This window comes from Metarhizium robertsii (genome assembly GCF_000187425.2).
Source record: "Metarhizium robertsii ARSEF 23 chromosome Unknown MAA_Scf_6, whole genome shotgun sequence".
In the NCBI taxonomy this organism is placed as follows: domain Eukaryota; kingdom Fungi; phylum Ascomycota; class Sordariomycetes; order Hypocreales; family Clavicipitaceae; genus Metarhizium; species Metarhizium robertsii.
Window position 1 is genome coordinate 1,492,436 of NW_011942204.1, and position 19,402 is coordinate 1,511,837.

Sequence of the window (19,402 nt, forward strand, 5' to 3'; positions counted from 1 at the left end):
CCAACGCGCCTCGAGCCGACCAGGACCAAAGGAAACCGACCTTCACAGGATGCCAATCACAGCAAAAAGGCAATTTTGTCCATGCCAGCCAGCCCTTTGGCGTCCCCGAACCTTGGGGTGGTGCCACAAACCGCCATCTCCGCCCCATGCGAGTCACGCCTTCAATCCTGGTGCATAACCATGACAATATTTGTGAATGCCATACGGGACACGGAGTGGCTACAATACAATCCTGTACGGAGCATTCCGTCGAGCACTCCGTACAGCATAGCTGGCGCCTTCGGTTGTGCAGTACAATACAGCTGCACGCACAGAAAACAAGGTCGGTACTACTAGACAGCCAGCGCTGTATTCGGTTGCTGACCTACCTGGTGTTCTGCATTGGAACCGACATCTGAACCCTTCACCGAGCTCAGGCCGCTGCTGAAGTTGACAACGGCCCAACTGGATGGACGCACAGTCCGTATTGAGGAACTACCGGGGTACCCTCCATGCCGTTGCATGTTTTATACCATGTACTCTGAATGTACACACACATCTGCCAGTGTTGTAATGGAGTCGGTCTTCAAGCTGGAAACTGGCACAGGCCAGCGGGTTACTTGGTACGGGATCTTCGCATGTTGTACAACACATGCACATACATACTCCGTACACACACAAAACACGCTGCCCTCAGATAGTACACAGCTCGGCGCATTCCCCAAGGCATTCCAACTCACCTGCTCATCAAACACCAGAATTTGCTGTTCCGCGTTGCCGGTTCTAGACCAGTTCAGCCCCCATTGCTACACCGACGACAGCCTTTCCCCGAGTTTTGCACTTCAACGCCCACAGCCTTTCCCCAGCTACGGAGCACCTAGGTAGATACGTCCCCTCGACTTGTCAAGGAGTACGGGGTACTACTACTACTACTACTGTTACTAGTACTAGCGCCTGGTCGTGGCAGGAGCTAATGTTTTGGATCTCGAGCCTTGCCCTTCATATAGCTCATCAATTATTGATGGCCTTGCAGCTTGCCCCAGCGGCTTTGCTCCCTTTCTCATCAAGCCTTTCCAAGTCGAATAATGCGACTGAATCAGAATTGGTCCCTGGGCCCTGCTGCTTGCTGGCCTTGCCAGGCTGTCCTTCTCGGCGATCTGTCGCCTAATGACAGCCACCTCCGCAATGCCAATCGTGTCTTGACCAAGCAAAATGCGAGTCAAATTCAAGGCTCGTCCTGCGGCCCGCCGATTCTAGATGGTGGCAACTGATGCAGGCAACTGTAGCCGCATAGGCGGTAGGATGTGCATTACCAAGGCCAGCAGGGCCATCGGGCCGTCATGCTCAGCCTGGCCTGCGTCCATCTCACATGCGCTCGCATAATTATATGCCATACTATGCTGCGGAAGAAAGTGCGGGGACGACGACTGCGTTGAAAACTACATTGTACTTGGATGTGTACGGAGTATGTATGTACAATATTACACACTCCGTACCAGCTGCAAATGGTGGTATTATCTATCCTTCGGTGTACGGAGTACTAGTGTGCGTCTCGACTCGTTGACGTTGACTGGCTAGGTACTCCAAGTCTGGTGGTGTCTGTCTGCTCGGACAATAGCAGCAGCATCATGGCCGCTTCATTTCGATGTCATCATCAATACTCGCTGGACAGTACGCCGGACTAGCCAAATAGGCCCAGGCTCGGACCCAGAACTAATACTACAACCAACATTGTACATTCTCAATGACACCAGTATTCATACCATTATTTTGGCCCAACACCATGGCAATGATCCCGGTGGCTCTCGGACATAATATAGGCCTCTCAGGATTGCTTACAGCGCATGGCGGCTTGAACGTATCTAATAGATCTTGCACCAACAGCCCAGTGGCCGAGCGCACCAGCCTTATGGCTCGAGCACTCTCTCCTTGACGACGATGATCAAAAGCACTTTTCTGCAATAAACCCCCCAGCACGGAGTAAATGACGAGGGTTGTCGCCAGCCAAAATTGCGGTGTGGAAAGCCCTTCCTCCACCAGCTCCACTCCCAACCTTCTCTTCGGCTCTCGTCCGAGCAATATGATTGCCATGCTGCTTATACTCGATATTGTATCTATCTGCACGGACAAGTAATATTCAGCTTCTCAACTACACAAAGACAAAGGGTCGACGGGCCCGTCGGGAGATGAGCGCAGTAATTGAGGCGCCCGGCACAGTCACGTTTTGGTCCCGCTGACAAGAGGAGTCGAAAGCATGGGCCCCTGACGATCAGGCTGAGTTTTTTTTATTTGTTTTTTTGGCCCCTCGTTTTATTACTCAGTTTCATCATGTTGCAAGTAAAGTGATTGGGCTGGGATAGGGGACTGTAGAAAGTGGTGATATAGCTTTTTGTGCGTTTTTTTTTTTTTTTGGATGGACAAACCACGAACCTGACCCCCCTCCCCCCCTTTTTTTAATACTTCTGGTTCTCGTCGAGACATATCAATCTGACGTTGGAAGCATTTGCGGTCAGTCTTTCCCCCCAGCGAAACTCACTTCCCGGAAGCACGAGGCTCTTCTTGTGCCTTGGACAAGCAAAAGAAAAGGTCTGGTGTACTCCGTATCAACATGGGATCTGAGCATTCGGTTGCCCAGCGCGACTTCCAAAAGACCCAATTGCGCGTACCGTACGGAGTACTCAAGCACGTCCGTCACCTTTGACGCGGAGGCACAGAGGAGTTGGTGCCCAATGGGGATCCCGTCGTTCGCATGCCGGCCACTTTTTGCCACACCAGGATCCAGATGTGTTGGATCCGGCGCCGGCGTAGGGAAAAGAAGGGGTCCGGGGCCCATTCCGTGCATGGTTGGTTGCACGGCATGGCCAAACGTGACCAACGGCAGGTAATACCAGGTACTCAAGTAGCGAATGGCGTGTGAACCAAGCCAAGGTCGGGGGGCCGAGGGAAAAGGGAGGCGGCAAAAGCCGTTGCGTTGCTCCTTTGTTGAAGCTCCATTTACGGCGTACTCTGTATCTACGGAGCCACGTCCGCCAAACAGCTTCGGATCTAGCTACCAACTTGGTCGCCCTCTGCGCTTCTCAAATCGACTTTTGTTTCGAAACGTGTCTGGCCGAGCCGTGCCACAAAGAAGAAGACTTGGACACTCCGCCCCTGTGCGCCGCACGTACACCTACACACCGATGTCCATCCGGCGCCGATCAACAGATGAACCCGCCCTCCTGTCGGTCTGAGCTACGCTCCAGAGCTGTCGATGAATATGCACATGTACCTCCCACGGCAGGTGCTCTGAGCCTCCGCCTCCAATAGATGGCAACCGAGATGTTATTTTCCCGAACGGAAGCCCGAATTATAGAGCCGGAGTAACTCAACGCCCTCGGGTGGCGTCTGCGGCTCTCCCATCCATTCAATGTTTATGGCGAGCACCTTGTAACGCGGAATTATGTGACGACGAACAAGGCAGCAAAAGCTACTACAGGATTGTGGCCCCAGGGTGACTGCTCACAATATGTTGGTACTCATGCGTGTTCATCACCGTCACCTTTTTTCTCTCCCTCAGCCCTACTGGAGCTACGAATGATGATGTACATACACGGGCGTGCGTGTGACGGGGCAATTTTACTGCATGTCCAAATTAAGTCAACCGTGCGTTTAACCGCAATCATAGCGCCGACTGCTCGTCCCGAATGAATTTTTTTTTTCTTTTTTTTTCTTGGAATGGTCCTCCGCATGGCGTTGAAAAGAAATAAGACGCATGTACACACGTGCCCAGACAGGTTCCATCATCGGGGCCGGCAGAGAAACGGTCTTTTGTCCGTGATGCCCATGTGTCGTCAAGCCCGAGTCATCACATTATGCGCCGTTTCCTTGCTTTTTGTTTGTTCCTGACCCGCCGAGCCCGGACGTTGTGCTTTTGTGATGCCAAGACAGAGTGGTCAACGCTGAAGTAAGAAATATCACGCGAGAGATATCACACCGTACAGACAACATACATACATATTTCAAATGGGGCAGGGCTTGCGGGAATTTCATGCTTCAACAGAGTAGTTGGCACGCCCTGGTTCCTTCAGCCGCGCATCGAGTGGAGAACCGGCACACGGGCTGCGGCATCATGCCCGCTGTTGTCATGTTGAATATTGTGTTGGAGCCGCTTGGTGATGGAACACGGGAATACTAGCAAGGTCAAACACTTTGGTCTGTGCCCAAGGTGAAGAAGAAAGAGGCTGCTGCAAGTCGAAAGCCTCAACCACGGTCAAGCAAATAGACATAGTCTTGTCCTCGTTCAAAGGCCTACGTAAAAGCAACCAACCGAGTCATTTCTTCGTAAATCATAAAAACCACGCCATCCATATATCTTTGGGGCAGTCTTGTACCAGTGCCCGTCGCTAATAAACTGCACCTTGTTGGTCACCAGCCGGAAACATATTCCCCGGGCAACAGCCTCTCCAAGCTCGCCCTCTCACTGATGCCACCGACCTTGCCCGCGTTGGCCTCCCTCAACGCCTTCAAGCCGTGCGCCTCGCCCTCCTCGCAGAGCAGCCTGCACCGCAGCTGGAAGGCCGGCGTCCAGTCCAGCATGTCCTCGTGGCCGTGGCCCCCGGCTCCGCAGCCGTCCACCTTGCTCAGCACGCAGACGCTGCCGGCGGCGTCGACGCCCGACCTGCCGACGTATTCCATAAACGTCCACCAGCTCGAGTAGTCCCTGCCGAAGCCCCTCCTCGCCTCGCGGTTGAGCAGATGCCACAGGAACGCCTTCCAGAACCGGTGAAACGCCTTGAACAAGGGCAGCTCGGAGCGAGGCTCAAAGAGCTCGTCCCGCGAGCGCCAGTGGTGGAAGAAGGCGTGGTACGCGTCCCCGGGGAACGCGACGTCGCGGACCACGCAGTCGACGCCCTGGGACAGCGCGGGACACATCATCTCGCCGGGGGCGCTCCTCTCCGTCTCCTCCCCCGGGGGCAGCGGTCCCATGCGCACGAGGGACAGCGACCGCAGCCGCGGCAGCGTCCTCGCGTCGAGGCTGAGCAGCGCCGACCACAGCTCCTCGGCCGACTCGCAGAAGCCGGCGTGCCGTATGCTGTCGCGGCGCAGGCCGACAAAGGGGTCGAGCTCGCCCTGCTCCGTCTGCGGCCGGCGGTCCACCGTGTTAAGCGCCCCCGCGAACGCCCAGTCGTCAAAGACGGTCAGGATGTCGGCCTCGTAGTTGATGAAGGGCACGTCGAACCTCACGCCGGCCGTCTGGTCCCCCTCGTCCGCGGACGCCACCCCCGTCTCGCAGACTAGGTGCCGCGCCGCCGGCCTGTGAAACCGCGGCAGCCAGACCGCCCGCGACTCCTGGCACGCGTGTAGCAGGGGGAACACGGCGTCCCGCCTCGGGTGGACAATGTATCTCACCCGCCAGTCCGGGTGGTTGCGCTGCTCGCACTGCCGCCGCCGGGAGCAGTTTGCGTCCCGTCCCCTCCTCCACGCGAAGCACTCGGCCCAGCATGAGCGGCACGGCACCTGGCCGATGATTCGGGGCGGTGGCTGGACGAGCTCCCAGACTGCGAGGCGGATTTCGGCGGGAAGCTTGGGGAACGGCGCGAATTCGGCCATGTACACGTATACAACATGCTCTTTTTGCTGCGTTGGGCCCGAATCAGAGAAACCTGGCCGAGTGCCAAGTGCCGGAAGGATGGAGACTAGCTACAGCCGGATCCAGGGGGGATGGGGGGATGGGGATGAAGGATTTTGATGGTGGTAGTAGGCATGAGGAGAAACTCGTGTGATGAATGCACGCGTGCTACGTGTATTGTATGTGTGTATTTGGCCCGCCAATGAATTCACCGAGATGTCGACTGCGTTTCCATCCGAACACCGACGCCGAACGGCCGAGCTGTGCTGATTCAGGCGCTGATTGATTCAAGAGCACTTGCTCCACTTTTCTAGCTGCTATTATTTCAATTCAATAAACTATTTTGTATGAATAAAAAGCTTAAAAGAAGGGTGCAACTATATAAGTTGGCATCGTCTTGTAATAAGACGTGGCTACGATCCTCCCATCAAGGTGTTGTCCGAGACTCTTGGATATAGCGAAATCTGCAAATTGGAAACTAAGAAACCAGATACGATAATAGCTTCCTCGTACCTTGTTAGACAATCGCCATAGATACATGTCAGTTTTATAGTCGACTCTAAAGTAGACTGGGATCAATGACAGGCTTGGTTCAGCGGCATGCCTTCACGCATCTTGGTTCACATAGATGTTTGTATTGTTAATAACTCACGACCCTTCAAATCCATGCCAGCCGTATTCTCGTGGCCCTCTCATCAGTTGATCCGTGTGTCAACTTGTAGCTTGAATACCAACTTCCAGTCTTCTCTCAAGGCACGGCCGCTCTTGAGAATGAAAACGCTCCTCAGTTTCTCAGTTGCAGCATCTCATCCCTCCGCAGACACTGCCACAAACCAACTGGCAACCTGATCGGTTAAGACGACGCCGATGAATCGTTGTCTCTCTGGCATTCGAGACATCTTCAACATGTTGCTCTGTGATGGGGGGAAGGACCTCTGGCTGAAGAGTCGCGGAATGAATGCCATACGCGTGCAGACATTCCATGACAATTTTTGCCTTTTCGGTAAAGTGCTTGACGGTTCTATCGTCAACCACTATATGTGCCGATGCAACAGTTTTCCGCTGATCGAGGCGCCAGACGTGAAGCTCGTGTACCGACTCAATACCAGGAATCTATCAATTGTGCCTTGTTAGATATTGCGAGGCGAATGAAGTCTACATACAACAGCGGAAGAAATACCATCTCAATGTCATGTTTGACGTCCTCCACGTCGATTCCTCCAGGGGCGATCTGCAGGAGTATGCTGCCGCTTTTTTTGGTCAAAGGAATTGCAGTCAAAAAGATCATGATGGCGATGAAGATGCCAATGGCCGGGTCGGCATAGTACCGTGCGGGACTGTCCAGCTTCCAAATAATAATTGCAGAGACGATGACTCCGACGTTATTAATCGCGTCCCCGACGACGTGGATGAAGACGCCAAATATTCCGAGGTCTCTCCCAGGCTTGGAGGGGGCGACAAAAGAATGCTTATGTTCATGGTGGCTGCTAGTCACCTGAACCATTTGTCAGTAGTGCCGTCTCATCACGGTCGGAACATGGGCCAGGTGTCCTCAGATCGTGACTTACTGAAACCTTGCGACTTTCCGCCCTGTTCTCGGGGCCGTCCACCATCATGAAAGCTTCATCGTCGAAATGAGCAGCATCATCGTGAGAATCATGGCTGTGGGAATGGCCATGCCCGTGTCCGTGATCATGGTCGTCGTGTTCTGTTTCCTTAGTCTCTCCATCTGCCTACCCGTAGCACAAGTGACACTCACCATGAAGAAATGACATCACTAGCAGGTTGAGCCCGAGCCCAACACATCCCACTACCAGCACCACTTTCGGCTCATCAATATCTAGGCATCGTTAGGAAGACGTGTATCGCAACTTGGGTGAGCGAAGCATACGGAGAGTGTGAGTAAACCTCTCGATCGCTTGGACAAGAATACTGACGCCGAGAGCGACAAGGAAGACGCCATTAAAGAATGCGCCGAGAAGAGTTGCTCTCTGCCATCCGAATGTAAATTCTTTGGGTGGTGGTTGAGATCCTTCGGATACCTGTTTCTCCGTCAGCATATATTCCATTCATTCTTCATGAAACAGAGAGGAAACAAACCGTGAGGGCTACAAAGGCCACCACAAAGCCAACTAGATCACTGAGCTATTCATGTGCATTAGTTATAGATAATGGACCTTCGGGTCTGCTCTCGGAAGATTCCCTACGTAGTGGAAAGCATCGGCGATAAGAGCCAGAGAGTGAGTATAACATCCGGCTAGAGATGTGAGAGGGTTAACGACAAAAGCTCGGTCGCAGCACACCGCCATCCCCTGGTACTGTACTCACCAATCAACTCTGCGATAAAGAATGCCGCAGAAATGGCAATAGTAGCCATCAGACGCTGCTTTCGTGTAATGGTGAATGCAGCCATGGCGGACCAATGCACACTTTGCCGGGGTGTTAGATCAAGGAAGAGAGGCGAAAGGAAAGAAAGAGTCATGACGGGTTATACGGGAGTTATTTTATTGCAACGAGTGACAAACGGAGCCAACAGCTGCTGCCAGCTGCGCAAACACCTCAACTTGCGCCATCTTCAGGCATTGATAGTCGGTGGCCATGTTCATCAAGCTTGCCAGGGACATTCCAAGGCTGTACACTAGCAACTTAGTGCTTCCAGGGCCAGTGCAAGGTAGATTGGAATATTGGCAAAGGGGAAAAAAAACTAACTTGCAACAGGAAGTCGATAAACATAGACCAGGAAAGCTGGTTTGAAGTTTGTTGGTTATAGTAACGTCGGGGTAGCATCGAGGGATCTACCGTTGCAATCAAATCGCATAAAGTTACGGCGGCACATCTACCAGGAAGCTGCCTGTTCTGGCAGACTTGAGACATGTTTCGACAACAAACTTTCCTAGGGGTGCCTCATGTTTTATATCTCCCGAGAAATCACGCATATACCCCAATTGTGGTTGTGCCCCGGATGGTCAGATGAACCATCAACGACCAGGGCAGGCGGCAGGTGCTGATACTCGTGTGTTCATGGTTGTGGCAATACAATTGAGCAATCAATGACGAAGGTAGTTGCACGAGAGCATCGCTTGGGTAACACCTGTGGCATGCGGATGGCCTTTGTACCAGCGACATCATCGTGGGACTCGTGGGCCACGGTAGTGTGAATCATGATGGATAATACATCGCTGCCAGGTAGAAGCGTCATCGTCGATACTCATAGTCTCTGGGAGAGACACTTGCCTAGTGCCAAGTGTACAATTATCAATACCAATATCCCAGTATCTTGTAGCATGTAGCTTGAGATGCCCTACATTTGTATGTGCATGTGTGTATGACTATGCAGTAGTGCCTTGGCCCGTTGTTCACTACATCGCCCCATACCTACCTACCTAGGTTGGTAGGCAGGCGGTGCCTCGTATAACCGATGAGTCTCGACAACACGTCGACATTTTCTTCTCTTTCCCAAGGACTGCCAAAATCAAGTTCCAGCTAACGACACAATGAATAAAAGGTCTGGAGCTGGAGTGTGGGGTAATCAAGTTCCAAATCGTGAGAATGGGAGGAGAGCGAAGCGAGGCGAGGCAGGAGGGAGCTCTGTGGTCGCTGAAATCCGGCAGGCGGTGTGGGGCGCATCATGCCTGGAGCTTGATTCTGCCACAGCTAACCACTCTTCACCAGACGTCACGACGCGATCAGACGACGGCATCCGCATCCATTCTGCCAGGCCTAGTCAACCTTAGCAGATGACGTCTATCCTGAGATGAGACGCAAACCGCCCCAATGTCTCGATATGCTGGGCCCATGCCGCCAGTCCCGCGCAGAGGGCCACGATGGTCCCACATTCATCACCCCGGCACGGTGAGCTTCGATCTTGGTTCAACAGAGTCGCCAAGTTCTCCCGGCAGCACATCGACTCACTCCACTATCCGGGAAGACAAGAGACGCAAGACTGAGCGCCACTGCACTATTTCCGTGAATGATGGCTACTCCAAAGACGAGGTCCTGCTCAACTTGGACCACCTTGGCGGGGACATCAAGCCCGGCGCCCTCATGGCCCTCATACCGTTAAAAGGTGACTCGAAGAACGCTACATGTGGTTATGGAAGCGTCAGTAAGCAGCCCCATGAACACCTCGATAGTGCCAGGGCAGCTTCGGGCACCCACAGCGACCATGATCACGGTGCCGGACATACGTACATATTCGTCGCCAAGGACATGTCCAAGGAGATGAAGGCTCGACACCCAGACACGGAGGTGCATGTTGCCAAACATATTGCGGATGCTTTTTTTATGAAGAAGGGCTGCCACGTATTGCTGCGACCTGTACGTCAAATGACATTGCCTCCATCCATCTCTCGCGTTTTCCTATTGCTAACACGCTCCAACCAGGTCAACCAGCATCACCCTGCTGTCGAAGCCACACATGTTGAAATGTCCTTCAAAGACCAGTATTTGTCAAGAGCCGACATGTGGAGGCTGGCTGCTGGAGAACTAACGCAGCGGACTGTGTATAAGGGCCAGTCTCTATTCTTCATGGGTACAATCAAAGCTCAGGTCACTGCAGTCTATGTCAACGGCCACACCGTCCATTCTGCTTTCTTCGGAAAGGACACCAGACCCATTTTCCGCAGCGAGTCTGCCAAATATGTCCTCTTTATTCAAATGGCGCGAGAGATGTGGGACTTTGATTCTGAGGCCTCCGGCGAAATCATGTTCAACAAGGTTGTCAATGGATTCTTGCCTGCCCTCTTCAAACGCTGGGCGGTTCTCAAGGTGAAGCATCTTGTCAGCATAGTGCTATTCGCCCGTGTCGAGTATGATACCGGCATAAGTGCGGATCTCGCAACTAGCTCCCTACTCGACGATTACTACACCGGAATGCAACCGTACGGAAACCGACGCCCGTATAAGGACTTTTATCGTGTCGTCGTCAGCGAGATGGCAAGCGGAGAGTGGACGACCATTCTTTACCAACTCAAGCGGGAATTCAACTTCTTTCGCCGAGACATCACCTTGCATCATCAAAAGGTCAGGGCATTTGGGCACAGACCTTCCGACGAGGACGGAGCAAAGGACGGTATATCCAGTCCCGCCAAAGCAGAATCCTCTTTATCAATACACGGCAACGTGCTAGAGGCGATCAATATGGCGGCTTCTCAGTTCTCACATGACTACATTGATCGAGATCTTACCAGGACAGGAATTTCCATCGCCGTGATTACTCCTGGACCTGGTGTGTTCGAAGTTGACTATGAAACCTTGCGAAGAACTACTGAATCTCTAGTTGGAAGCGGCATTGGTATTGATTTGATTTGCATGGCCAGCATGCCGCTGCATTCTGTACCACTTTTCAAGTACCGAAACCCTCAATTCTCCGAGGATGCGCATCACAGCCAAGGACATGCACTCTCTAGGTCATTTCATAGTCGTGATAGCACACCCAGCCACCCCACGCCTGTCATCGGAAGCTATCAATCCATGTCCGGTTCATTCTCTCCTACCAAAGCGTATAGTTTGGCCGGACGAATCGAGACCCTCGCCCTTACTGGAGCTAATGAAGAGTTTTGTTACGCGCTTCCCCAGTGGCTACACGTCTCGTTTTGGACCGGTGCAGCGGAAGAGTCATTGTCCTATGCCGGTATCGCGCTGACCGTATCCAACAAAGTTGAGCAAGAAGACAAGGACTGGTTCAAGGTGCGGTGTCGGATGTACGACTTGCAGATGCGAAGCGTCCTGGACGCAAATGAGATCGAGACTGCTCCATTGCAATCCGACTCTAGTTATCCAAGTCATCTCGTCCAAGCAAGTGCAATAGCGAAGAAGCGGCCAGATCGGCCAGGAGACACTATATACATCCCTAACAAGCAAGCCCCCGAAACGCTGTTCGACCATGTATATGGCTTTCAAAAATTTGTCCCTGAAAAGCTGGTCCGACCAGGGGAAAAGTCTATCTGCAAGCACCTGCAAGAATATGATGACGCAAAAGCGAGACTCCCCAGGGCTCGTCCTTACCACCAACACCAACCATCTAGAAATAAAACAGAGTTTGAAGATGTCGCCCGGAGACAATTAAACGACGATACATCTGCGCTGGGGACGTCTCTCCCGGAACGGAGAGCCTCAACTTACCTACAACCCTCTCACATGCAAGCCTCCAGAAAGTTCTCTTTGACCACAACAGAGGTAGAGAAGCCGGTCTTGTCTGCGCCTAAACCATCTCCAGAGCCGCCACCGTCGACTGCAATATTCAAGAAAGCCCCGTCCATAAAACAGCCCAAATTTATGCGGCAGATTAGCCTTGGGCAACGTGGATTCGGAATAGCCGCCCCAAAGGTAGCAGCCGCTGAACTCAAAATAGAGACAGTTGGAGCTGCTGCCGTCTCATCGAATTTGCGTCCGCCCTCCAGCGCGCATTCATTTTCTGATCTCAGGCCGTCGACGCCGCAAACAATTACCAGCCGTTCATCCTCTGCCTCGGCCCAGAGGCAAAAGTACGAGACGGCGGACAGCACTGCTGATGGTGTGCCTTCAACACCCAGTATCCCGATTTCCAGAGATAGTTTCAACAGGCCGGGCACGGCCGTCAGTCAAGTCAAATCGCCGTCAGTTTTACCAGTTGCTGCAAGCGCACGCCGTGAGCGACGCCCCGAAGACAGCGACGTCCGCTTTTCCAATGCGCTACGGGCAGAAGACGCACAAAAGGTATATACCAGTAAACTCCGGGCCGGCGTTGTACCAGAGTTGCCCTCAACACTCTCACCTACCACAGCCATCACGCCTTGGCTGACGCTGCTCAATCCTTCGAACCCCGAGCGCCACAAAATTGACGACACCATTCTATATAGTCGGTGGCAGCATGTATTTCCACGGACATCTGACATGAAGGTTCAAAAATGGAAGACGTTGTGTTGTCCTGCGGCGGTTCCTCTGACAACTGAATATTTCCCGGCCAAGGCTCAATTTGACGCAGAATACCAGAGGCACCCCTACAATATTGATCAGAACTTGGATGATGACGTGGTCGATGAGCCCAAATCACGAAAGGATTTTATCAAGGAACTCATTAGCATGCGATTCTCTCAGGGATTTCAGGTCATTGTTGGACCGTCAGTTGCACGGGCATTCGGGCAAAAAGTCATCAAAGTTGCAGATGTCTTCGCTCGCGATCAGCCGTTGGATGACGGAACAAGTGTATTCATGTCTGTTGGAAACACGATCCACCAATTGTCCTGTGTCAACGGTAGTGAAGTTGAAGTAAACATTTATTTGCGGAAGCCTACCGACGTCACTGCTGAGTCCCAAAGATATCCATCAGCCTACAGGCCAGCAATTCGCACCATATTCGACACTGAATATGAAACTCGTTCCTTTGACATTCTGACACCAAAGATGGATAGAAATTGGAATACAATCGACTCATATTTGGCTGGACACTATGACCAAATGATGGATAGCTTAAGATTTTGGCGAGCAAGATTCGTGCTCATCCCCCTCGGTCCAAAGCACCCCTTGATTCAACGCGTCCAAACTAGTGATAACCCAGAAGAGTTGCGCATTGAGGGAATAAAACGATTATGTCAGATTTGGCAAAAGCATCGATATATGGCACCCTCTGATCGACGATTTCAGCCAACCGCAAAGCGGCGCAGCCCCTTGGATATTGTGTACAAGACTGAAGACCCGTCCGTGGTGATTGCGGCAGAGGTCGAGACGCTTCCCATTTTGGAGAACTTGGAGGGTCCGCATCGCAAGGGCGGACTTGTGACAAGAAAGGAGCGGTTCCAAAAGGGCAACTTGAATTTGGCGACATTGGCGGAAGCAATGCAACAGCCAGTCGAAAATGGCGGAGTGCCACTGAGGAACCGGCGATGGCATCTCAGGCTTCACAATGCCGCATTTATCGGATCTGACATGACTACTTGGATCCTGGACAATTTTGAGGACTTGGATAGTCGTGAGGAGGCCGAAGAACTTGGTAACGCTCTCATGGTACCTAATGAACCAAAGCACAAGGACAAGGACAAGAGCAAAGATAAAGAGAAGGACAAGGAAAAGGAGCATGCAGAGCCCAAGAGCGAGAAGGATCGCGGCTTGTTCGTCCATGTCGAGCGGCGCCACAACTTTCGAGACGGCAATTACTTTTATCAGATTGCGCCGGAATTCGCAAAGCCTCAACCGGGGTGGTTCAGCAGCAGACGTCGGGATGTCACCTCTCCTGCTGCGCCAGGATCAGACGGCGGCAGCATGGACTCCCCGCGGTCCAATATGCCACGGCCCCTGGTGCCGAATGACCCGAAGTCCCCAGCGTCGTTGGGACCTGCCATCGGATCCAGCCAGTTGCTCAAGAATAGGCCCAAGGTTGTGCTCAGCAAGATGATCAAGTACGATATCGACCCTCGTAAGAGGTCATACCGCCCAGAGCGCATAGACCTGCACTACGATCGCCTCCATAATCCAGACAACTGCTACCATATACGAATTGGCTGGATGAACACCACGTCCAAACTCGTCGAAGATACGATAGAAAGCTGGGAGCGTGAAGCCAGCCAGTACGGCCTCCGTCTCGTCGAGGTCCCCATCAATGAGGCCTGTCGCATTACGGAAACCAACCCTTTCCGTAAGCCGTACCGCATCAGACTCGCCATCCGGCCACCGCTCGAACGCCCGGAAACATACTACGACCCCAACTCCCTCGACCTGCAAGCCGGCCCCAGCAAGAACTTCTACCAGACCGTCATCCTGAAAAACTTCGACTTCGTCCTCGACATGGAGGCCGCATCCAACTTCCCCTCAGACGTAGACGTCCGTTACTCCTGGGGCAAACCAGACTTTAGCTACACGCAATACATCCACCGCTCAGGCGCGGTGCTCGCCCAAATCACTGACGAGGGCGACTTCCTCGTCCTCGCAAACAGACTCTACAACAAGCGCACCAGCATGGCTCGTGACAAAGAACTCCGCAGCCAAGTTCACTCCGAGCAGCAGCAGCAACAACAACAGCAGCAGCAGCAGCAGCAGCCACAGCCTCTTCCCCCTCTAAACACCAACACGCGCGCCATGGCCCAAATCGCCCCCTACGTATCCGGCCACCCAACCACAAACTTGCCCGAGTCCGCAGCACCCCTCGCATCGCCCCAAGTGCGCCCAACATTCTACCACTTCTCGCCGGCGTCCCGCCCCATCGACGCATCTATATACGGATCCAAAATCTCCTACCCGGCAGGACGGTCTGAGCCCGAGGTTCTTAAGACGGAACTCGAGGCTTTTTGTCTCAACGAAGTAGCCCTCACGGCCTTTTACAAAGATATCCTTGACAAGGGCCAGCGTCCCCACGGCACGCCCGCTTCAACGGCTACAACGCAGTCTATTGCGGGGCTAGAACCGGTGCCAGAGGCAAGTATACCCTCTTTAGGACTGGGGCCAGGGATTCTGGGAGGAGACGGTGCTGGAGGAGTGGGAAACGGACATTCTGCTGCGATGGCGAGCATGCGGATGAGCAGTCCTATGGCGTTTTTGAGGAGGGGGAGTGTACAGTATGATGGGATGGGCTTGGGGTCCAAAGGAAAGTAATGACCCGCTCTATAACAGTAATTAGTATATTTATGTGTTGGAGATACATATTCTATTCGTCATGTATGATTGATTATATTTTTCGGGTCTCCACATTGCCTGCTTATATCCTGGGCCATCTTCATCTCCACAATCAAGAGGGTTTGTACTCGATAAATAAGTCAGAACCAAAGGGCATCTTTTTCTTCCCCGTTCTACTATCCTAAACTAAAACAAATGAAACATGACATAAAAACAACATATTCTCGCAAACGCGAGCGGCCAGATTGGTATCAGTCCCCAAGCAACTGCCTTCCCTTCAAAGTATAATAATACATGGTCTACCAACGGCCGATTCGCCGAGGCATAAATGACAGAGATGTTAAGTACCATAAAAAAAGCATGACATAAGAAACGCTCTTCTAACAAGAGACAGCATATGAGACAAGAAGCCGCTGAGGTTAACTGAGTCATCAAATTTGTGTAGTAGCTTTCTTAATCAAGACCATGAAAGGCAAATATGCAGCAACAGGTTTCGTAAACCTTGAGAAAATCCAAACTTCGTATGCGAAAAAAATTCAAAAGCCATATGCAAGGCTGTAAGACAGATGATTAATGTGTGGTGCCAGTGCCATTGGCTTGCTCGAGGCTAGTGTTGGGATACCCTGTTCAGTATCGTTAGCACCGTGGTACGTGTGATTGTATTGCGGGACGGCAAACACTTACAGAAGGAGCAAACAGCAATAATGCCCCAGAGGCAGATGAGGAGAAACCCTTCTAGCCAATGACTCTTGCCATCACCAATCAGGTAGTTGGTCAACAAAACGGCAACAAACATGACCGCAACCTGGAAAATATCAAAGCTCAGGTCCATGTACTCTTTATCCATTCCCCAGCCAATAACAACAAGCAGTGGAATCAAGAACAGAGCAACCTGCATGCTAGAGCCTACAGCAACACCAATAGCAAGGTCCATCTTATCCTTTATGGCGACAGTGACAGCTGTTGCGTGTTCGGCAGCATTCCCAACAATGGGAAGCAAGATTAAGCCGACAAACTCTTGAGTCAGGCCACCACTTTTAGTAATCGAATCGATAGAGCCAACCATGGACTCAGCACAGAAGGCAATAATGACCGTAGAAATAGTAAGGGTGGCAATGGCAACTGCCAAGCTCAACTGGGGGTCGTCATCTTCATCCTCCTCCTCATCCAAGCTTTTGGGGTTCCTGAGCATCTTCGATAATCGCTGGTTCTCCTCCTGGTCTGGTATCGCATGACTGATCATGGAGCTGGGCATGGCTAAACCTTGCTTGATGCCCTTGGGGCCGCCGCTGCGTGACCAGGGCTTTGCGGGAACCTTTTGGCTCTGCTCATTGAAGACTTCGTGATGTGTGTGGAGTTGAAAGAAGAGGTAGGCGATATAGACAATAAGAAGTATGACGGAGGTACCGCGGGAGAGCTTGGCAATCTCTCTTTGTGAAATATCTGCCGAGGCCGCAACGTTGAATACTGATGGGACAATGACAGATGCCGCAGCAAGGGCCAGAAGAGAAGCAGAAGTTTGAGCAACGGTGTGGTTAAAGTGTTGCTCTTGTCGTCGCAGACCGCCGAAAAAGAAGCAGAACCCCATGACAAGCAGTAAATTGGAAAGAATGGATCCAATTAAGGAGGTCTGAACGATGGCGATCTGATCGTCCTTCAGTGCGATGACGGCAACGATCAGTTCAACGGCATTTCCAAAGGTAGCATTGATGAGACCACCAAGAGTTTCACCAGTTCGTAAAGCGACCTCTTCTGTAGCGAAACCGAGTATAGCGGCCAGTGGAATAATAGCCAGGAAGTTGATGACGAAAACGGCTATGCGATTGACCGAGTGAACGTAATTCAAGGCAATGCCGACGGGAGCAGCGAGCAAGAGAATGTTGATCCATGAGCTCAAAAAGGTGCGCTGCAGTTGATTTGCCACAGTAAAAGGCTCCTTCGGCTTAAGATGCCAGTTGATTAAACCCGACTTGACCTTCTTCTTCATCTTTCCATTATCGTCTGCTGTTGGTTGAGCCACGGAAGGGTCGCCTTCCAGATTTGCGGCATCGTCTTCGGGCCTTCGGTTTCGCAGGCCCCCAGATTTATCATGCCCCAAAAATTGATTGAGGGCCACCTTCTCTTCTCCATTATGGACACTCCTTGTCCTCGTCGCTTCGTCGCTCTCCTTACCGGAGCTGGTGATGGTATCGGCGTTGGACGGATCCCTCGGGATGCCACCACTGCTGGGGTTTGGTGCAGTGGGAGCATGTGCCAACCTTCCACCGTAATCTCGTCCGTCTTGACCAGTCTGCGCTTCCAGTTCGGGTCCTCCCCACGTTTCTCGACGGCGCTGACGATTAGCAGGAGTGTCCCAAAGGTGCCGAAAAGGATTCCAATGGTCGACGCTTGAGCGATTGACAATGTGCGCCTCACGTTTGTTCCTGAAGTGATTGACTACCATGGCGAACCAGCCAGAAAAGAATATTAGCTTTGATCAACAACCAAGTGTGGCAAGTGGCTTGCCGCAGAGCGCGGCGACGTAATAATGTAAGAACAGTGGACTGAGGGCTGTTGTGATTGATAAGATTGTTTGATGAGGAAGCATAATACGGCTCGCGCCGTTCAAAACCAGCCAAGAAGCCAAGCAAGATCCTGAACCCTACGCCTGCCCGCTCCTCCTTGCCTAGTCTTTACGATGGCAGTCCAAGGTGGAGTGGGCAAGCGGATTGAAGAGAGAGCCAAGCGCATTTTGTAAGTATGCTACTTGGGTCGCAGTCCAAGGGGGCAGTGCAAGCGGTTGTCTGCATGAGAACCTGCCTGCAGAGCAAATCGGCATTTTTATATCCGAGAATATTATAAATATGGGCTAGCCATCAGCGCCAGCCACTCTGGACGCGACAGCTTTGCCCGGCAGGTGTACACTTTGCAGGATCGAGTTTGCGCCGTGATAGTCCTCGCAGCGAAATGGTTATGTAGCGACGCAGAGGAGGAGGGGGGGCCGGCTTGGTTGGAACTTGGAGGAGCATGTAATCAAACGGGAAGACTTACAGGAAGACATTGTGGTGGGTAGTCGAAGCCGCCGATGCGACAAATCAGTGTAAGCAGATCAAAGTTGCCAAAAAGACAGAGAAATGCCCCAAAACGCGTCTGCCAAGAAAGGCGTTGCAGTAAACGGCGAGCCTTTTGTCTCGATCGACGCAAAGGGCCGGAAGGGAGTTGACAAAAACCTGCGGCTTCCAAGCTACCAAGAGATCTGGGGATAACCTTGGCGTGCCTGTGGTGCGTTTCCCCTTATTAATATCCACATGCACAATCCACAATCAAGGTTTAAGTGTCGTGGTGACTGGCGGCCTCAACCAAGGCGCTAGCTAGCTAGTCGATAGCCCGAGAGCAGAATGATGTTGTGGCCGGAAGGAAACCGCGAGTGAATAATAAGTGGTGATGTCGGGGGGGGTCAAATCGCGGTCGAGTGTTCCACGCTTGTCACGGTGATTGTTCGCCTTGACCTCAGCAGCAAATGCCACCAGACTCTGTCGCTTCGTGTGCTGTCTGACTCTTCCCAGCTCTGTTTGATTCTGTGCTGGCTTGTGGAAGCGTCAATGAATTTCTTAAGTAACAGCCGAGGGTCAAAATTGAATGTATGCCGGGCCGGGTTCCAGATTCACACAGTCTCGAATACTGACTGACACTCTGATGTTTGCTGGGCAATCGACCAGGTGATGGATACGCCCAATCGGGCAACTGATGCGGATGGCAAGGCCGTGTTGAAGCTTTTCGCGTTGGTTGCGTTTGCTGACGTCGGCCACGTGTTGGGTCTCACCGTAGGTTGCAACGACTGGGCACCGAGAAGACCAGATGATGCCGGTGCGATCTTGTTCGAATGTGGGCTTTAGGCGTCGATGGTGAGGGAGGGGGGAATCAACACAGGGTGAGGAGCAAAAGGTGCTCGTCTTTATACGTAAAAATTCATTCTCGAGCCTTTCTCGTCGTCGGATGGCAAAATGCATTGGCGGGCATTGCACACAGCCAACAGAGAGAGGGAAGGAGCGAACAAAGCGAGCACTTTCAAGTTGTAGGCAGTCACGGCAGTCACGGCAGTCACAGACGAGTACCAATACAGAACAAAGAAGAGACACCCATCTACAGTTCCATTGCGGCCATGCGGCCATTTGCAGTGCCATCGCAGACACGGTCGGTCTACGGAGTACCCAGGCATGCGAGGTGTTGTGCACGTGTTGTGCGCGTATT

The 19,402-nt window shown here is 52.4% G+C and overlaps 4 protein-coding genes across 4 annotated transcripts; 1 reads left to right on the plus strand and 3 right to left on the minus strand.

Annotated features, from left to right (window-relative positions):
- Positions 1–4,383: 4,383 nt before the first annotated feature.
- MAA_06389 (uncharacterized protein) lies at positions 4,384–5,568 on the minus strand (the record flags this gene model as incomplete). The annotated part of the gene is made up of 1 exon (XM_007824387.1): positions 4,384–5,568. The coding sequence occupies one exon, from the start codon at positions 5,566–5,568 to the stop codon at positions 4,384–4,386; it is 1,185 nt and encodes a 394-aa protein (XP_007822578.1).
- An 811-nt stretch (positions 5,569–6,379) lies between these two features.
- Positions 6,380–8,000, minus strand: MAA_06388 (Cd2+/Zn2+ transporter protein; the record flags this gene model as incomplete). The annotated part of the gene is made up of 8 exons (XM_007824386.2): positions 6,380–6,700; positions 6,768–7,082; positions 7,156–7,295; positions 7,347–7,427; positions 7,479–7,629; positions 7,688–7,732; positions 7,795–7,844; positions 7,916–8,000. 8 exons carry the CDS (start codon positions 7,998–8,000, stop codon positions 6,380–6,382), a joined length of 1,188 nt encoding a protein of 395 aa, XP_007822577.2.
- A 1,361-nt stretch (positions 8,001–9,361) lies between these two features.
- MAA_06387 (Dishevelled, Egl-10, and Pleckstrin domain protein) lies at positions 9,362–15,151 on the plus strand (the record flags this gene model as incomplete). Its single annotated transcript, XM_007824385.2, has 2 exons — positions 9,362–9,904; positions 9,971–15,151. 2 exons carry the CDS (start codon positions 9,362–9,364, stop codon positions 15,149–15,151), a joined length of 5,724 nt encoding a protein of 1,907 aa, XP_007822576.2.
- Positions 15,152–15,742: 591 nt separating this feature from the next.
- On the minus strand, positions 15,743–17,615 carry MAA_06386 (Ca2+ transporter; the record flags this gene model as incomplete). The annotated part of the gene is made up of 2 exons (XM_007824384.1): positions 15,743–15,795; positions 15,857–17,615. The coding sequence occupies 2 exons, from the start codon at positions 17,613–17,615 to the stop codon at positions 15,743–15,745; spliced, it is 1,812 nt and encodes a 603-aa protein (XP_007822575.1).
- Positions 17,616–19,402: the final 1,787 nt, after the last annotated feature.